The sequence below is a fragment of the Mercenaria mercenaria genome, chromosome 16, assembly GCF_021730395.1.
Source record: "Mercenaria mercenaria strain notata chromosome 16, MADL_Memer_1, whole genome shotgun sequence".
NCBI classification, from domain to species: Eukaryota; Metazoa; Mollusca; class Bivalvia; order Venerida; family Veneridae; genus Mercenaria; species Mercenaria mercenaria.
This window is the reverse complement of record NC_069376.1, coordinates 60,185,260-60,199,604: the sequence shown is the minus strand read 5'-3', so window position 1 is coordinate 60,199,604 and position 14,345 is coordinate 60,185,260. Positions and strand designations below refer to the sequence as shown.

The 14,345-nt window shown below is 35.5% G+C and overlaps 1 protein-coding gene across 1 annotated transcript; it reads right to left on the bottom strand.

Annotated features, from left to right (window-relative positions):
* Window positions 1-478: 478 nt before the first annotated feature.
* Window positions 479-14,304, bottom strand: LOC123540309 (isocitrate dehydrogenase [NADP], mitochondrial-like). The gene is made up of 10 exons (XM_045325217.2): window positions 14,144-14,304; window positions 11,168-11,262; window positions 6,539-6,704; window positions 4,702-4,862; window positions 4,195-4,338; window positions 3,764-3,897; window positions 3,272-3,426; window positions 2,738-2,850; window positions 2,191-2,381; window positions 479-1,301 (listed from the first exon to the last, which is right to left on the bottom strand). The coding sequence occupies exons 1-10, from the start codon at window positions 14,247-14,249 to the stop codon at window positions 1,220-1,222; spliced, it is 1,347 nt and encodes a 448-aa protein (XP_045181152.2). The 5' UTR covers window positions 14,250-14,304; the 3' UTR covers window positions 479-1,219.
* Window positions 14,305-14,345: the final 41 nt, after the last annotated feature.

Below are 14,345 nucleotides of genomic sequence, written 5' to 3'. Positions count from 1 at the left end.
GACCTCGACTAGACTAGACAACCATGGGTCATGTGTGACACAGTCTAATCATGGGGAACAGAATTGTGTGTGCATTACCACATTATACTGATCTAAATTCAGTTTTAAGTTTCATAGTTCTAGGTCAAATATGTCAAGTTATGAAGCAGAAATTGCCACATTTAAAGTTATATAGTTAACACTAGAAACTTCTAAGGGCAATAACTCTGGTGTTACTTCAGCAATCTGAAACTCGACGGACCAAATTTCCCTACAGTGATGAACATGTCATATATGGCCCAAAAAGTGCACCTCTGCGCATAGGTATACATTTGTAACCACCTATAACCTGTATATGGTTTTATTTAAATATTACAAACCATTTCCTAGATACGGCTCTGGACTGACAATGTCAAAAATATATCCCTCTGCCTTCGGCGGGGAATTAATAAGACGTTACATAGAATGCATTATTTTCATGAAATAACAAGACACAAAATGTTTTGACAATTCTTTTATTGTTTTTTTCTTCAAAGACTTGTTAGTCAACAAACAATTTCAAAAAAATATCCCTGATCCATTGTTGCCAGTACAATACCTACATCTTCACATGCACCGGTATCTCGCTACTTTAATACATGCAAGAACATTCTTGTTCTGTCTCTGAATTATCAAGAAATGTAATTATATTTGTATACTGAGCATTTAAATGATTACTGTACAGCTTTAATTCGGACATTTACCTTGCTATAATGTTTACAGTAATATACATCTAACTTCAGTGTTTATTTATCAAACAATCCATTGACTACACTGCCATATCTGCTCTGCAGAATGAAAACATAAGCATATGACTAGCTTGTATCTCATTTTGAAAAGAGGTGAATAAGGCATATTAACTACTGGTATATAGGTGTACAAAAAAAGGAATGCAAAAATGATAATTACCGAGAATGCTGGGTCACCATTTTTTTGTTTAAAGTGCCATAAAAACACATAATTTATATATCAGATAATATGACAAGCAAATTTACAAATAACCTCGTATATCTGTAGATTCAACAAAAATGTAACTGGCAACAATATTATTCAGTCTATTCTGTTCACACACATATATAAATTCACACAAGTATAATAATGTAATAGCCATAATGAATTTAAGTCCATGGGCAATAATTCTTGTAAGGCTAGCTGCAACATGATTATTTAAGATTCAAAAATGTCTATGAGTTGGCTATGGTCAATTTTTTAGAAGTTTCTGGAAAGTCTCGTCAATGGCATCGAGGAAGTCCATTGTGTACAGATACTGTTCCGGCTTCACGCTGCAAACAGATACAAAGCAAAATGAAGTACAGTGCAAAAAGGAGGTTGATCAATGTAAGACTTCATTTAGTAACAAAACAAGTATTATAAAACAAGTATTTTTGCTGGGTTTTAAGGCACATCAATGCAATATAGGTCAAATGGCAACATATGGCAACATTCAAGCTTTTAATGGTACAGGAAGACTCCAGGTACACTTCGTCACATTATTACAGTTATGTATTTATTTATCTATTTTGTTGGATTTAACGTTGCACGGACACAATTATAGGTCATATGGCGACTTCCAGCTTTGATGGTGGAGGAAGACCCCAGGTGCCTCTCCATGCATTATTTCATCAAGAGCGGGCACCTGGGTAGAACCACCGACCTTCAGTAAGCCAGCTGGATGGCTTCCTCACATGAATAATTCAATGCCCCGAGTGAGGCTCGAACCCACATTAGTGAGGGGCTAGTGATTTGAAGTCAGCGACCTTAACCACTCGGCCTTGGAGGCCCCTTCAGTTATGTATAGGTACCTAGATAGAACCACCGACTTCTGTAAGCCAGCTGTATGGCATCCTCACGCGAAAGGAATCTAAATCATCTTGTGGGGTTCCAAAGTGGTGAGCAGTCAGATAACAGTGCTAGCCTCCTATGGACAACATCCAGTAAAATGCACACAATTTGTATCATATAACATAACAATGTGGCATATGTAATGAAAGTGTCCAATCAAACATTGTGACCTCTGAAATATTCTGCCTACTTGTGTAGAACCATCAATATCCCAAGGCCAGCTGGATGACAACCTCGAGCTGAATCTCAGAGTGGAGGGGGAAGTGACAGTGAAATTAACCACTCAGCCAATATTTTCAACAAGAGTATATTGTTTTTAATATCACTTACTTCTTGAGTCCATAAATACATCCTGCCAGATCTTTGGTCATTTTTCCACTATCTACTGTGTCTACACAGGCTTTCTCTAACGTGAGAGCCCATCTTTGTAATTCCTCATTACCGTCCAATTTGCCTCGGTGTTCCAAACCTCTTGTCCAGGCAAAAATACTGGCAACAGGATTGGTGCTCGTTGGGTTTCCCTAAAACATTTTATGGCAAAGAAATATGACCAAATTGTAACTTTATATAGTCTTCTGTCAGATGAATAGAAAACTGTTTAACAAAGCGCAAAAACATTACAAAAAAAAGTATATAAATAATATTTCCTAGCCAGAATGATATACTTGTACCCAGAATTTGTCAACTAATTACCCACAAATATAAGTACATAAAGAATAAAAGTATCTGAAATTGGGAAATTTCAACTTTGTTAAATATTTATAACCAAGGGAAGATTTAGCTCTATGCACTCCATACTTTACTTGATATGTTAAAACATGCTTATTACTATTGCATTAGTCCCTGGTAAGTTCTATTAACTACGTTTATTGATTACCTTCTGGTGTTCTCTGTAGTGACGTGTGACTGTACCGTGAGCTGCCTCGGCCTCGATGGTTTTACCGTCTGGGCACACAAGTACACTTGTCATTAAACCAAGTGATCCATAGCCTGAATATGACAGCATTTTCATAAGTATACAGGTAGATATACTGCAAATCCATTTATGACAAAACAGCAATTTTGTTGCAATATAAATTTATGGATTTTTACCTTTGAACACAAAATAAATGGGAATTCTACTGCTTTGCAGGGATAAAAATGAGTCCACCATGAAAATTAACCATTTCACAGTATGACAGGAAGCCGCAGTAGAGCTATATCTGTATAACATTACCATACCTTCAAACAAACCTTTCTTTATGTTCATCTAAACATGAAGGATGACTGTCTGAGAAAATCTATAACAGATTCTTAATACTAGATATTTATGATTAACAAATAAATAATTGTAAAACTACATTGCCTCGATTTTGAGCAAGGAGGTGCTAAATAACGCGAGAAAGATCAGACAAATGCGGACCACACTTACCCTGTGCTACCACATCAGACTGTACATCACCATCATAGTTCTTACAGGCCCAAACGAAACCACCACTTGATTTGAGAGCCTGGGCAACCATATCATCAATAAGACGATGTTCGTACCAGATTCCGAGCTTCTCAAACTCTGGTCTGTACTGTGCTCTGAAAACATTTATCATTATTGTATCATACCAGTATTTCCTTCTACCTTTATACCTGTACTAAAAATATTTATTAGCCATAAAACTAAAAGTACATGCACAATTTTTCAGTATGTAATGTCTTTTAATTTGGTAAAGTTGTTACATTTACTAGTAAGTACAAACATTTTACCTGATTAGAAATCGCCCTTCACTTGATTTTTATCATACAGAAAAACACAATTACAGTTTAAAGGAAACTAGAAGATGTGGAAAGAAAGCTAACATGATTTTGTGTATACTAATATGAATGTCCGGACATGGACAAATCGCACAGGATCACAATGAAATGTACATACTGGTAGATCTCCTCAAAGATATCCTTGAACCTTCCATCATAACGCTTTAGAATTGTGTTCTTGGTGCTCATGTAAAGTGGCCATTTCTTCATAATAGCATACTGGAAACATGCATGGGCAAATCCTGTGATCGACTGAAAGAGAGAACAAGATTTGTCTTTATTTCTTCTTAACTATTGATTTACAAAACAATTCTAAGTTTTAAATTCATAAATTTAATTTCTATTGTATCAGGATTTGTCTACAAGACGATAAAATAATACTTGCAGCACTAACTTTATATTGTTTCAGCTCTCAAATCTGGTTCAATTTTGAGTTTGAACCTTTTATTAGTCTGGAATAAGTTTATACTGTAGACAGTTTAACTTCAAAACAGATCAAAAGTGAAAGTGTGGAAACATTTTAGTGAAAGCTGCTTAGCATAATTATACCTCATCAGTGTTGTACATGGCCATACCACAGCCGCCACCATTCTTGAATGTGAATACGTCAGTCTTGGTCTCAGAGCCACCCTCTGGTGTCCAGCTGACCTGGAACTTGCCAGGACCATCAAATACCATATCTGTTGCTTTGTACTGAAAACACATATATTAATATTATATAATATTCTGACCTACTGAGGTGGTCACGCTTGAAAAGAAGTAGCGTAAGAAAATCCTTTCACAGTCGTGTTGAAGGCTAGTATTTTTGTATTTAAATACATGTCAGAGGGAACCTTGGGAAAAGCTTAACTGGCAAGTGTGACTAATTGTTCATAAATTACAAGAATTTCAAAAACTTGTCATAGAACCTTTTTGTCTTGATGGAAGCTTTTTATTTAGTAAAGATTTTTGCCATGTTTTTTAGAATATTTTGTGATTCATTGACATTCTAAAGAACATCTTCCTGTAACATTTATTTGTGTCTTAAACAAAATAATTATAAATGTAAAATATCACCTGGTCACCATGGGCGTGTCTGCCAATCACAATTGCTTCAGTCCAGCCAGGTACCAGCCTGGGGATTTTCTGACAGAGGATTGGTTCCCTGAACACTGTTCCACCAAGAATGTTTCTGATAGTTCCATTGGGACTCAGCCACATCTTCTTCAGCTTGAATTCTGTCAAAAGTAAAATGCTTAACATACAAAGTTTACCCAATTTAGTTCGTTTTAATCATAAACATTAACATTCATCTGTACATAATCTTAAGATTTTTATATAACAAATACACAATCAAGAGCATACAGCGACTTCTCAGCTCGAAAGATAAAGAAAGACCCTCGGTGCCCATCTTAACTTCTTAAGCAGGCATCTGGGTTGAAATTGCAACCTGCAAGTCAGCTGGATAGCTCATATGAAAGAATTTTACATGTAATGCAGGAACTTTTAAACACTGGTGTGAGAGGCAACTGATCTGAAGTTAGCCCTAACTGTTGTCCCAGAAGCAGGAATATTATTCTAAATGTTAAAATATCTATACAGCTTCAAACCAGTATCTGCATTAGTTTTTGGGATAGTAACTTGCATGCAAAACTTTAACCAGGATTATTAAGTCCAAAAGGGGACATCATTTGGCCAAAATACATGTCAGAGCTATGGCTATGGGACTTGATGCTATCACCTATTTTTATAACACTGAAGACACAAATGAAGTTTCAAATCACTATAGATCTGCATTAGTTTTGGAGATTGAGTAACTTGCATGCAAAACCAGTCCAAAAGGGGGCATAATTTGGCCAAAATACATATCAGAATTATGGGACTTGACCCAGTGAGGTTGGTAAATGACCTAGAAAAAGAAAAAAATAAGTTTCAAAGCTATATGCCTTGAACTGATAGCTATACGTACTTGCATGCAAAACTTAAACCAAGGTGTGACGCCGACACCAAGGTGAGTACAATAGCTTGGACTATTCTTCGAATAGTCAATCTAACAAGCGCTGTCCGTAAAACAGCATGCTTGACTTTTCTCAGTGCTTGACCCTGAACTAGAGCTTTGCCAGTAAAAAAAAAAATCCAAGTTAAAAAGGGACATAACTCTGTCAAAATTCAAACAAGAGTTTTGGGAATTGTGTCTCCTGATGCAGACTTTGATAGTAAATAACTATTTTGAGTTTCAAGTCAAAAGCTTTAACAGTAACAGAGATAATTGACTTTTATCAAAAATTTTAACAAACAATTCTATGTTAAAAAGGGACATAATTCTATCAAAATTCAAATCAGAGTTATGAGAATTGTGTCTCCTGGTGAAGATTTTGATAGTAAATAACTACTTTGAGTTTCAAGTCAAAAGCTTTAATAGTAACAGAGATATTTGACTTTTATCAAAAACTTTAAACAAAACTTCTAAGTTAAAAATGGGCATAATTCTGTCAAAATTAAAATCAGAGTTATGAGGATTGTTTCTCCTGGTGTAGACTTTGATAGTAACAGAGATATTTGACTTTATCAAAAAAATTCAACCAACCGCAACGCCGATGCTGGGGCTAGTACAATATCTCTACTTTTTCTTCGAAAAGTCGAGCTAAAAATGATTAAATGCTCTCATATTTTTTTTATTCAACTTGTTGAATAGATTCAATATGAAAGGACACTTGTGTAATATCCTCTATCAAGACATCATGAAGTCAACCTTGCTTTAAATTTCATCAGTACACTTTGAATATTTTTCTCAAAACTGAAAGATCATCATTTTGAAGAATGATTATAAAAAAACACAATCCTGCTTAGAAACTAAGCTAAATCTTCATCTTTAAAAAAAAACTATTTTTGCAACTTTTCTTGCAGTATTCACCTTCAACTCTTTGTTCATCAGGAGTGATGGTGGCACATTTTATACCAACATTGTACTTTCTGATCGCCTCAGCAGAGTCAATGGTCACCTGGTCATCTGTGGCATCACGATATGGCAGTCCAAGGTCATAATACTTGCAGTCAACATCAAGGTATGGGAAAATCAACTGCAAGAAAATACATAATGGTTATAAGACAGCATATTATTTTTATATGAATTAGATGGCAAAATAATTACATATCTCATTAATGACTCATAACATATACCAGTTTTTATGATTTGTCGCAAATTGTATTAACTGGCCACTTGCAATCACCCTATTAACTGTTGACCAAAATATTCTTTAGTTACTGAGCAAAACTGTTTTCAGTTCAGGTAACTGTCACCTTAACAACTTGACCTTTTGACACCCAAAACAATAGCAATCATCTACTGACCATAGGCAAACACCGTATGTAGTTTTGCAACTGTAGGCCAAGGAATCCCTATGTTATAAAGCTTTAGCCTGCTGGCGGCGAATATTTCAGCCTTTGCGACCAGCCCAGACCAAGATCAGCCTGCACATCCGTGCAGTCTGATCATGGTCTGCACTGTTCGCTATTCAATCAGTAAATTTTCAGTAAACACCCCTTCAAATGATAAATGGTATTGCCCAAATTGAATGATGGACCAGTCCATTTAGGAAATTTAGCAGACTGAGGGTTAAGCAGAATATTCGGTCTCAAGGTCACTGTGATCTTTACTTTTGACGACACCTCCAAACATTATGGAGCATCTTCTGACCTCGGGCAACCATCCGTGAGTTTGACTACTGTAGGCCAAAGCATTCTGTTACTGATCAGAAAGAAGTTGTCAGTCTTTGACCTACGGAGCAATCACTATCTTCTTTGATGTGGAAATAAATACACAAACATTCATAATATTAAACTGTACTGCTAATAAACTGCTTTCACATCTGATTATACCTTTCATTTTACAACAAAGATCGGTATTAAGTATGATCAAAATGAGTGTACCGGTACATGCAATAACCTTTTTGTCCAGTGCTGCAGTATTGAGGGCAGGACCCCATTGGAGGGAAAACCATGTCATAATACCTAAACACACACACACCAAAATAAAAGCAGTATTTCTGATATATATTGTTACTCATGGTACTCTCCAGAAGAAATGAACTAAAAGCACATTTGTTTGTGTTTCAGATGTTATTTAGAGGTTTTGGTTGGAATAAGTCAAAATTATTGAATTTTTGTAAAACAAGAGGGTCATGATGACCCTGGATCGCTCACCTGAGAAATATGAGCTACATGTTTCAAATGTCAAATTGATGATTTTTAGAAATTTTTTGGAAGATTTTCCGATGTACAATCAAGTAACCCCTGGGGTGGGGCCAATTTTACCCCAGGGGTCATGACTTCAAAAACGTTTTAAGAAGTCTACTAGGCAATGTTACATATCAAATATCTAAGATCTAGGCCTTCTGGTTTATTTTTTTAGCAAATTTATAAGTTTTCCTCTATGTACAATCAATACCCCTGGCGAGTCAATCTACCTGATGGGGGGGGGGGTCAAGATTTGAACAAATTTTGTAAAGGTCCACTAGGCAATGCTACATGTCAAATATCTAAGCTCTTGGCCTTCTGGTTTATTTTGAGAAAATTTTTGAAGATTTTTCTATGTACAATCAAGTAACCGACGGCATCTACCGGGGCTGATGAAAATTGGTCGAGTCTGAACCCATGGCGGGTCAATTGACCAGGTCATTTTGAACAAATTTTGTAGAGGTCCACTAGGCAATGCAACATGTCAAAATATCTAGTGCTCTAGCCTTTGGTTTATTTAAGAAAAATTTTGAAGATTTTCCTATGTACAATCAAGTAACCTCATGGGGCGGGGTCAATTTAATCCTGGGGGTCATGATTTGAATAAATTTTGTAGAGGTCCACTAGGCAATGCTACATGTCAAATATCTAAGCTCTAGGCCTTCTGGTTTATTTTTAGAAAATTTTTGAAGATTTTTCTATGTACAATCAAGTAACCCCATGGGGCGGGGTTAATTTGACCCTGGGGTCATGATTGATCAAATTTTGTAGAGGTCCACTAGGCAATGCTACATGTCAAATATCTAAGCTCTATGCCTTCTGGTTTATTTTAGAAATTTTTTGAAGATTTTTCTATGTAAAATCAAGTACCCCTGGTGGGGTCTGATTTGAAAAATTTGTAGAGTCCACTGGTAATGCTACATGCAATATCTAAGTCAGCTCTATTAATTTTTTATTTTTTGTAGAGTTTTCCTAAAAATTATGCAATCAGTGACCCTGTGCGGGTCAATTTGACCGGTCATGTTTGAACAATTTATGAGTTCACTAGCATGCTAATGTCAATATCTAGCTCTAGGTTCTGTTTTTGAGAAAAAATTTTTTTAAGATTTTCCTATGTAAAATCAGTGACCCCTGGGGCAGGGGTCAATTTTGACCCCGGGGTCATGATTTGAACAAATTTGGTAGAGGTCCACTAGGCAATGCTTCACACCAAATATCTAAGCTCTAGGGCTTCTGGTTTTTGAGAAGAAGATTTTTTAAGTTCAGTATGGAATTCATAATTCTTTGAACAATTTTGAAAGAGGACCATCCATGGAACATCCCTGTGAAGTTCCATCAAAATTGGCCTGGTGGTTTAGGAGATGTTGTTTCAACGAAAGTGTGGAGGGACGGACGCCCGACAGTGAGCGATCACAATAGCTCACCCTGAGCACTTTGTGCTCAGGTGAGCTAAAAATAACAGAAACAAAATTTTTAGTAAGAAGTTATCAAATAAACTTAAGAACACTGGTCTACAATCTTAACTCTGTAGCGGGAAAGGCAAGTATGAACATGGCAAGTATGAACATGCTGTGCAACTACAATCAATATATTGGTATTTTGTTATCTACCATAATCTAATCTTAAGCATTACATTGACACCCCAATACTTGTCTTTCATTACAAATGTTCTTAAAATACATTCTTTGCAACTGAAAAAGAGATCAATTATTATGTTAGTTTATGAATAAAGGGGGCAAAATGTTCTTTAAAATAAAGTAAATTTGTTATTTTATGAATACAGCATTCAGTAGTAATAGGATGTACAGCTTTTGTAATTTAATTCGCAAAATATTTATTTCACACTCATCCTATTCATTGTCTTTTTAATTTGCTTAAAAAGAGAATAAAACATGTAATTAAAAGCCAGTGGTAGGTGATAAGTGGCTGCTAAAGGCAGCATTTACTCAAGTTCTGGGGGAAATATCAAAATGTCAATCCACGAAGTTTGCAGATAAGCAGCATAAGGCCAATGCCTGCTTAATTCGCATGAATTCCTATGCAGGATATAAACAGTATCTGTTTTATAATGACTGCAGTGAGTTTTTCAGGTAAAAGTACTGTTCAACCACAATATATGACAGTTGCCTGGAATTCTGACCAGTACTTTCACATTGTTAAGAGAATGCTGATGATGCAATTGTCTGACCTAGTAAGATGTTTGCATACTCTCCACAACAATCCTTTGACAAATTTAACTAGGAGCAACATGCAAATTATTACAGACATTATAATCTGAAAACCCGTTTTCACTGTTTAACAAGACTTCTATTGAGTATTTAGTCAAAATGACGTTATTTAGGACAACCTTTGGGCATTGTTTGGTCTTACATGGCAGTGCCTTTTATCAGGAAATTGGGAGAGGCCTTGGCCTTTCAAATTGGGAAAATTATGCGCGATAATTGTCCATTTTGGGAAAAATAATCAACTGGAAGTAAACACTGAAAGACAAATTAAATTTATCTCCCCTGAAACACAGACTAAAATCCAGGCCATGGAACATAACAGATTAGACTGGTAATGTGTCACATGTGGTTCTGTACGCTGTTAGGCTATAGTGAGACAAAAAAATGATACCAAACGCTTCCTCTGGAAATACTAAAATGCAAAAAAATGTTAACCATTTGTTGGCATGATTTTGGGAAATCTAATACCTTGCATTTTGGGAAATATCTCTGCCACAGTTGGGGAAAAAAATAGTATATAAATAATTTTTGGACTGGGAAGTGGCCTAGTATAGGCCTATGTTATATAAGGATGAAAAGCCCTGCATGGGTAAGAAGTTTGGTAGAACAGTCTGTTCTTTTCAAACATTGCAAGCCAGAGAGATTCCTAAAATGGCCATATAAACAGGACTTCGACCCAAAAGGAAAATAGTGAAGTAATTTGATCCAAGCAACTTCAGCCAATCTGACAATGATGGAGGCCCTAATGAATATAACACCTATAAACTGCAGTAGAGTTTTCAGTTGATCCCTAAATTTTAAAATCCTTTTTCCAAATATTTTTATTACAACTGAATTTCTTAAAGAAGGGATTTAATATATAAACCTCTTTCAACACTCATGAAGAATTCAACAGATTTCTGCTCAATAATGATGAAATTCATTCTACTTTCAGTTCAACATTTACACAAGAACACAAATTCAATTTTGTTGAACATTATGTTTTCAAGTGACACTGTACAGGTTTTACAGAATGACAAAATGTGTGTTTAGCAGAGTTGTATTACCCCCTATATCAAGTAGAATTTCTTCTTATTTCTCACCTTTTCCTTAATTTTTTCCCAGATGATTCTTGTCATTTCATCTCCATCCAGTTCCACAACTGGGTTAGCGACCTTGATACGACTTCCCTGGCCATCTGAAAATGCACAAACACAGATATTTAACATGTTTAATAATACAGAACTTTTTCCAAATTCCTAATCGTTGTCTGTAACTCCATTGCCTGTTTGAATTTCCTTAAACTGCATTACTGTTGTAAGCCAACAAACTGCCTGGATAGACACAATGATTACTAAGCTGTTCTTGGCCAGGGTGAACAGGATGGGGAACAGTCTAGAACAAGTTATTATTAATAATTACAACTATAGGGTAAAATATATCATAAACTTTTCTGTTGCTGGTTTATCTTGCAAAACACAACTAAAATAAATGTGTAATTATAGTTTAACTAACTTGCAATCTATGGAAAACTTGTGATTTTTCTGGTCTAAATACAAAACATTAATTGGCTGATATTCATGTTTCTTGAGACTTATCAGGTCTAACAAATTGGTAAATTTACAAATAATCTGTAAATATAGTGGTAAGTTTTCAGAGTTTTCAATCTATAACTTTGAAGTGTTTGAAAACTGTTTAAATTTCATTTTTCCTCAAAATTGCAGCTTGAAGTTATCTGACATTTCTTGTGAATATTATGGACAAAATTTAATGCATGTTTACTGGCTGTTTGTGAAGATGAAAACAGAATGACAGTTCTTTCAGCAACAGGAAGAACCTGAAAAGTGACAGCAGTGTTATTTCCATTGATTTGGAAATGAGGCGGGGGCCTTTACAATTGGGAAAAATGCGTCGTATAACATCTAAATTGGGAATTGTTAAAAGTCATATTTTCTATTAAAATGTCACAATTAAGAAAGAAAATTGTTATAAAACTGATCATTATGCATTAAGTAAGCGAACTGTCTCATGTTTCAACATTTCATAGGTACAGTCTTCTTTGAAAAAGTTGAAAAAAAAAGTAAGAAAAATTCAACTTAGGGAATTTTAGCTTTCAAATAGGGAAAAAAACATACTATTTGCAACTGGGATTTTTTTTTTTATTTCGGCCCCAAATTGGCAAGAAAAAAAGCACTGGACAGGGTTACTAAATGTTAAAACAGGGCTATAAACTAGCTACTTTTTTTTTTTTTTTTTGGTTGGATTTAATGTCGCACCGACACATGATAGGTCATATGGCAACTTTCCAGCTTTTAATGGTGGAGGAAGACCCCCAGGTGCCCCTCCGTGCATTATTTCATCATGAGCGGGCACCTGGGTAGAACCACTGACCTTCCGTAAGCCAGCTGGATGGCTCCCTCACATGAAGAATTCAATGCCCCAAGTGAGGCTCGAACCCACATCGATGAGGGGCAAGTGATTTGAAGTCGGCGACCTTAAGGTTTCGATGGAGGCATTGAGAAACAAAAATCAAACAACACCAAATCATAGAAAGAAAGAGTTGTTTGACATGAAAATTGAACAGCATGTAAAACATGTATATTACTTTAAGAAACAAGTGTCAGTATATTGATATAAACATTGAATTCCGGAAAAGGGCTGCCAAAAGGGGCTCCACTTCCGGACAGTTAAACGCCTTTAAAAACTCACCATTTTCAAAGAACTGTTACACATGTTCGTTTTGATGCATTTGCAATAGCGTGCGAGTGGTGAAATTTCGCATAACAAGGTGGAACACAGTTTTCAGCAATTGTTTATCTTTATTTCTTTACAAATGGCATTCATTTTCAAAGGGAGACAACTGTTCCTGATTATTTTAAGTACAAATGGCATTCATTTTCAAAGGGAAACAACTTTTCCCAATTATTTTAAGTAATCTTTGAGAAAAAGTTGTCTCCCTTTGAAAATGAATGCCATTTGTAAAGAAAAAAAGATAAACAATTACTGAAAACTATGTTCCACCTTGTTACGTGAAATTTCACCACTCGCACGCTATTGCAAATGCATCAAAACAAACATGTGTAACAGTTCTTTGAAAATGGTGAGTTTTTAAAGGCGTTTAACTGTCCGGAAGTGGAGCCCCTTTTGGCAGCCCTTTTCCGGAATTCAATGTTTATATCAGTATACTGACACTTGTTTCGTAAAGTAATATACATGTTTTACATGCTGTTCAATTTTCATGTCAAACAACTCTTTCTTTCTATGATTTGGTGTTGTTTGATTTTTGTTTCTCAAGGCCTCCATCGAAACCTTAACCACTCGGCCACGGAGGGCCCTCTACTTTTTAAAGTTTTTTTTAGGGGCCCAGATTGTCAAAAATAAATGTTTAACATTAGGTATATGGGCATTTTCTCCAATAATTTAGGGGCCCAGCCCAAAATCTAGGGGCCATGGGCTACTGGCGGCCGTCCGGGCCCCTGATAATTTATATCCCTGTAAAATAAAGAATAATTAATAACTGCATAACTAAATGTCATTTGTGAGTTTCAGCTATAACAGCTGACTCTTGATTTATTTTTCATTTATTTACTTATTTTTTTTTTTTTTTTTTTTTTGCTTTTCAGTAAAATCAAAGTCAACAGAAATGACTGGAATTCAAATGACCTTTATGAATTACAGACAGGATTACATGCAAGTCAGAAATGTTAGTATAAACAGTAAGCATAATAAGAAAACTGGTAATGAATATTGTCATACACAGTGACACTTGAAATGAAAGTATTTCCAGTCGGAATTTAAAATATATAATAAGTTAATGTTATAAAATGTGGTGGAGAATCCTGGTAGAGTAAAATAGTGGGAGGGGTCTCCAGTAACAAATATATTGCGTGTCAGTAACAATATTACTTTTCCCTTGATTGACTGTTTCTTTTAATTATTTTTTCAATTTTTTGACAGTTTTATAGTTACTTTCGCAGACAATATAACTAAGGGTGATAAAAAGTTCAAAAGAACAGGTGCCCGTTCAAGGTGACAATTAAGGTTTTACTGAAATTTCGCGATAATACATTAAAACTTACAATGTCTTTTCTGTGTTGCATTTATAGTTGCTGGAGCTGTCAAATTCTGCAACTGACTGCCAACACGGCACACAGCTTTAGCAACTTTAGCCACTGGACTTGCCATCGTTATTCGCCCTTGCTTACAGAAACCGGCACCGGAAGTGAAAGAACGAATATCAAGCAGGGGGGATATATTTTAGTTTTGGTATATCCGGTTTAT

What these genes read in the sequence shown, in the direction of transcription:
- LOC123540309 (XM_045325217.2), bottom strand. Translation starts at nt 14,249, where the DNA reads ATGGCAAGTCCAGTGGCTAAAGTTGCTAAAGCTGTGTGCCGTGTTGGC. An exon ending in GGGAAAAAATTAAGGAAAAG is followed by an intron (nt 6,705 to 11,167) that starts GTGAGAAATAAG and finishes ATTTTCTTGCAG; the next exon opens with TTGATTTTCCCATACCTTGA. An exon ending in GTCTGATGTGGTAGCACAGG is followed by an intron (nt 2,851 to 3,271) that starts GTAAGTGTGGTC and finishes TGTCATATTCAG; the next exon opens with GCTATGGATCACTTGGTTTA.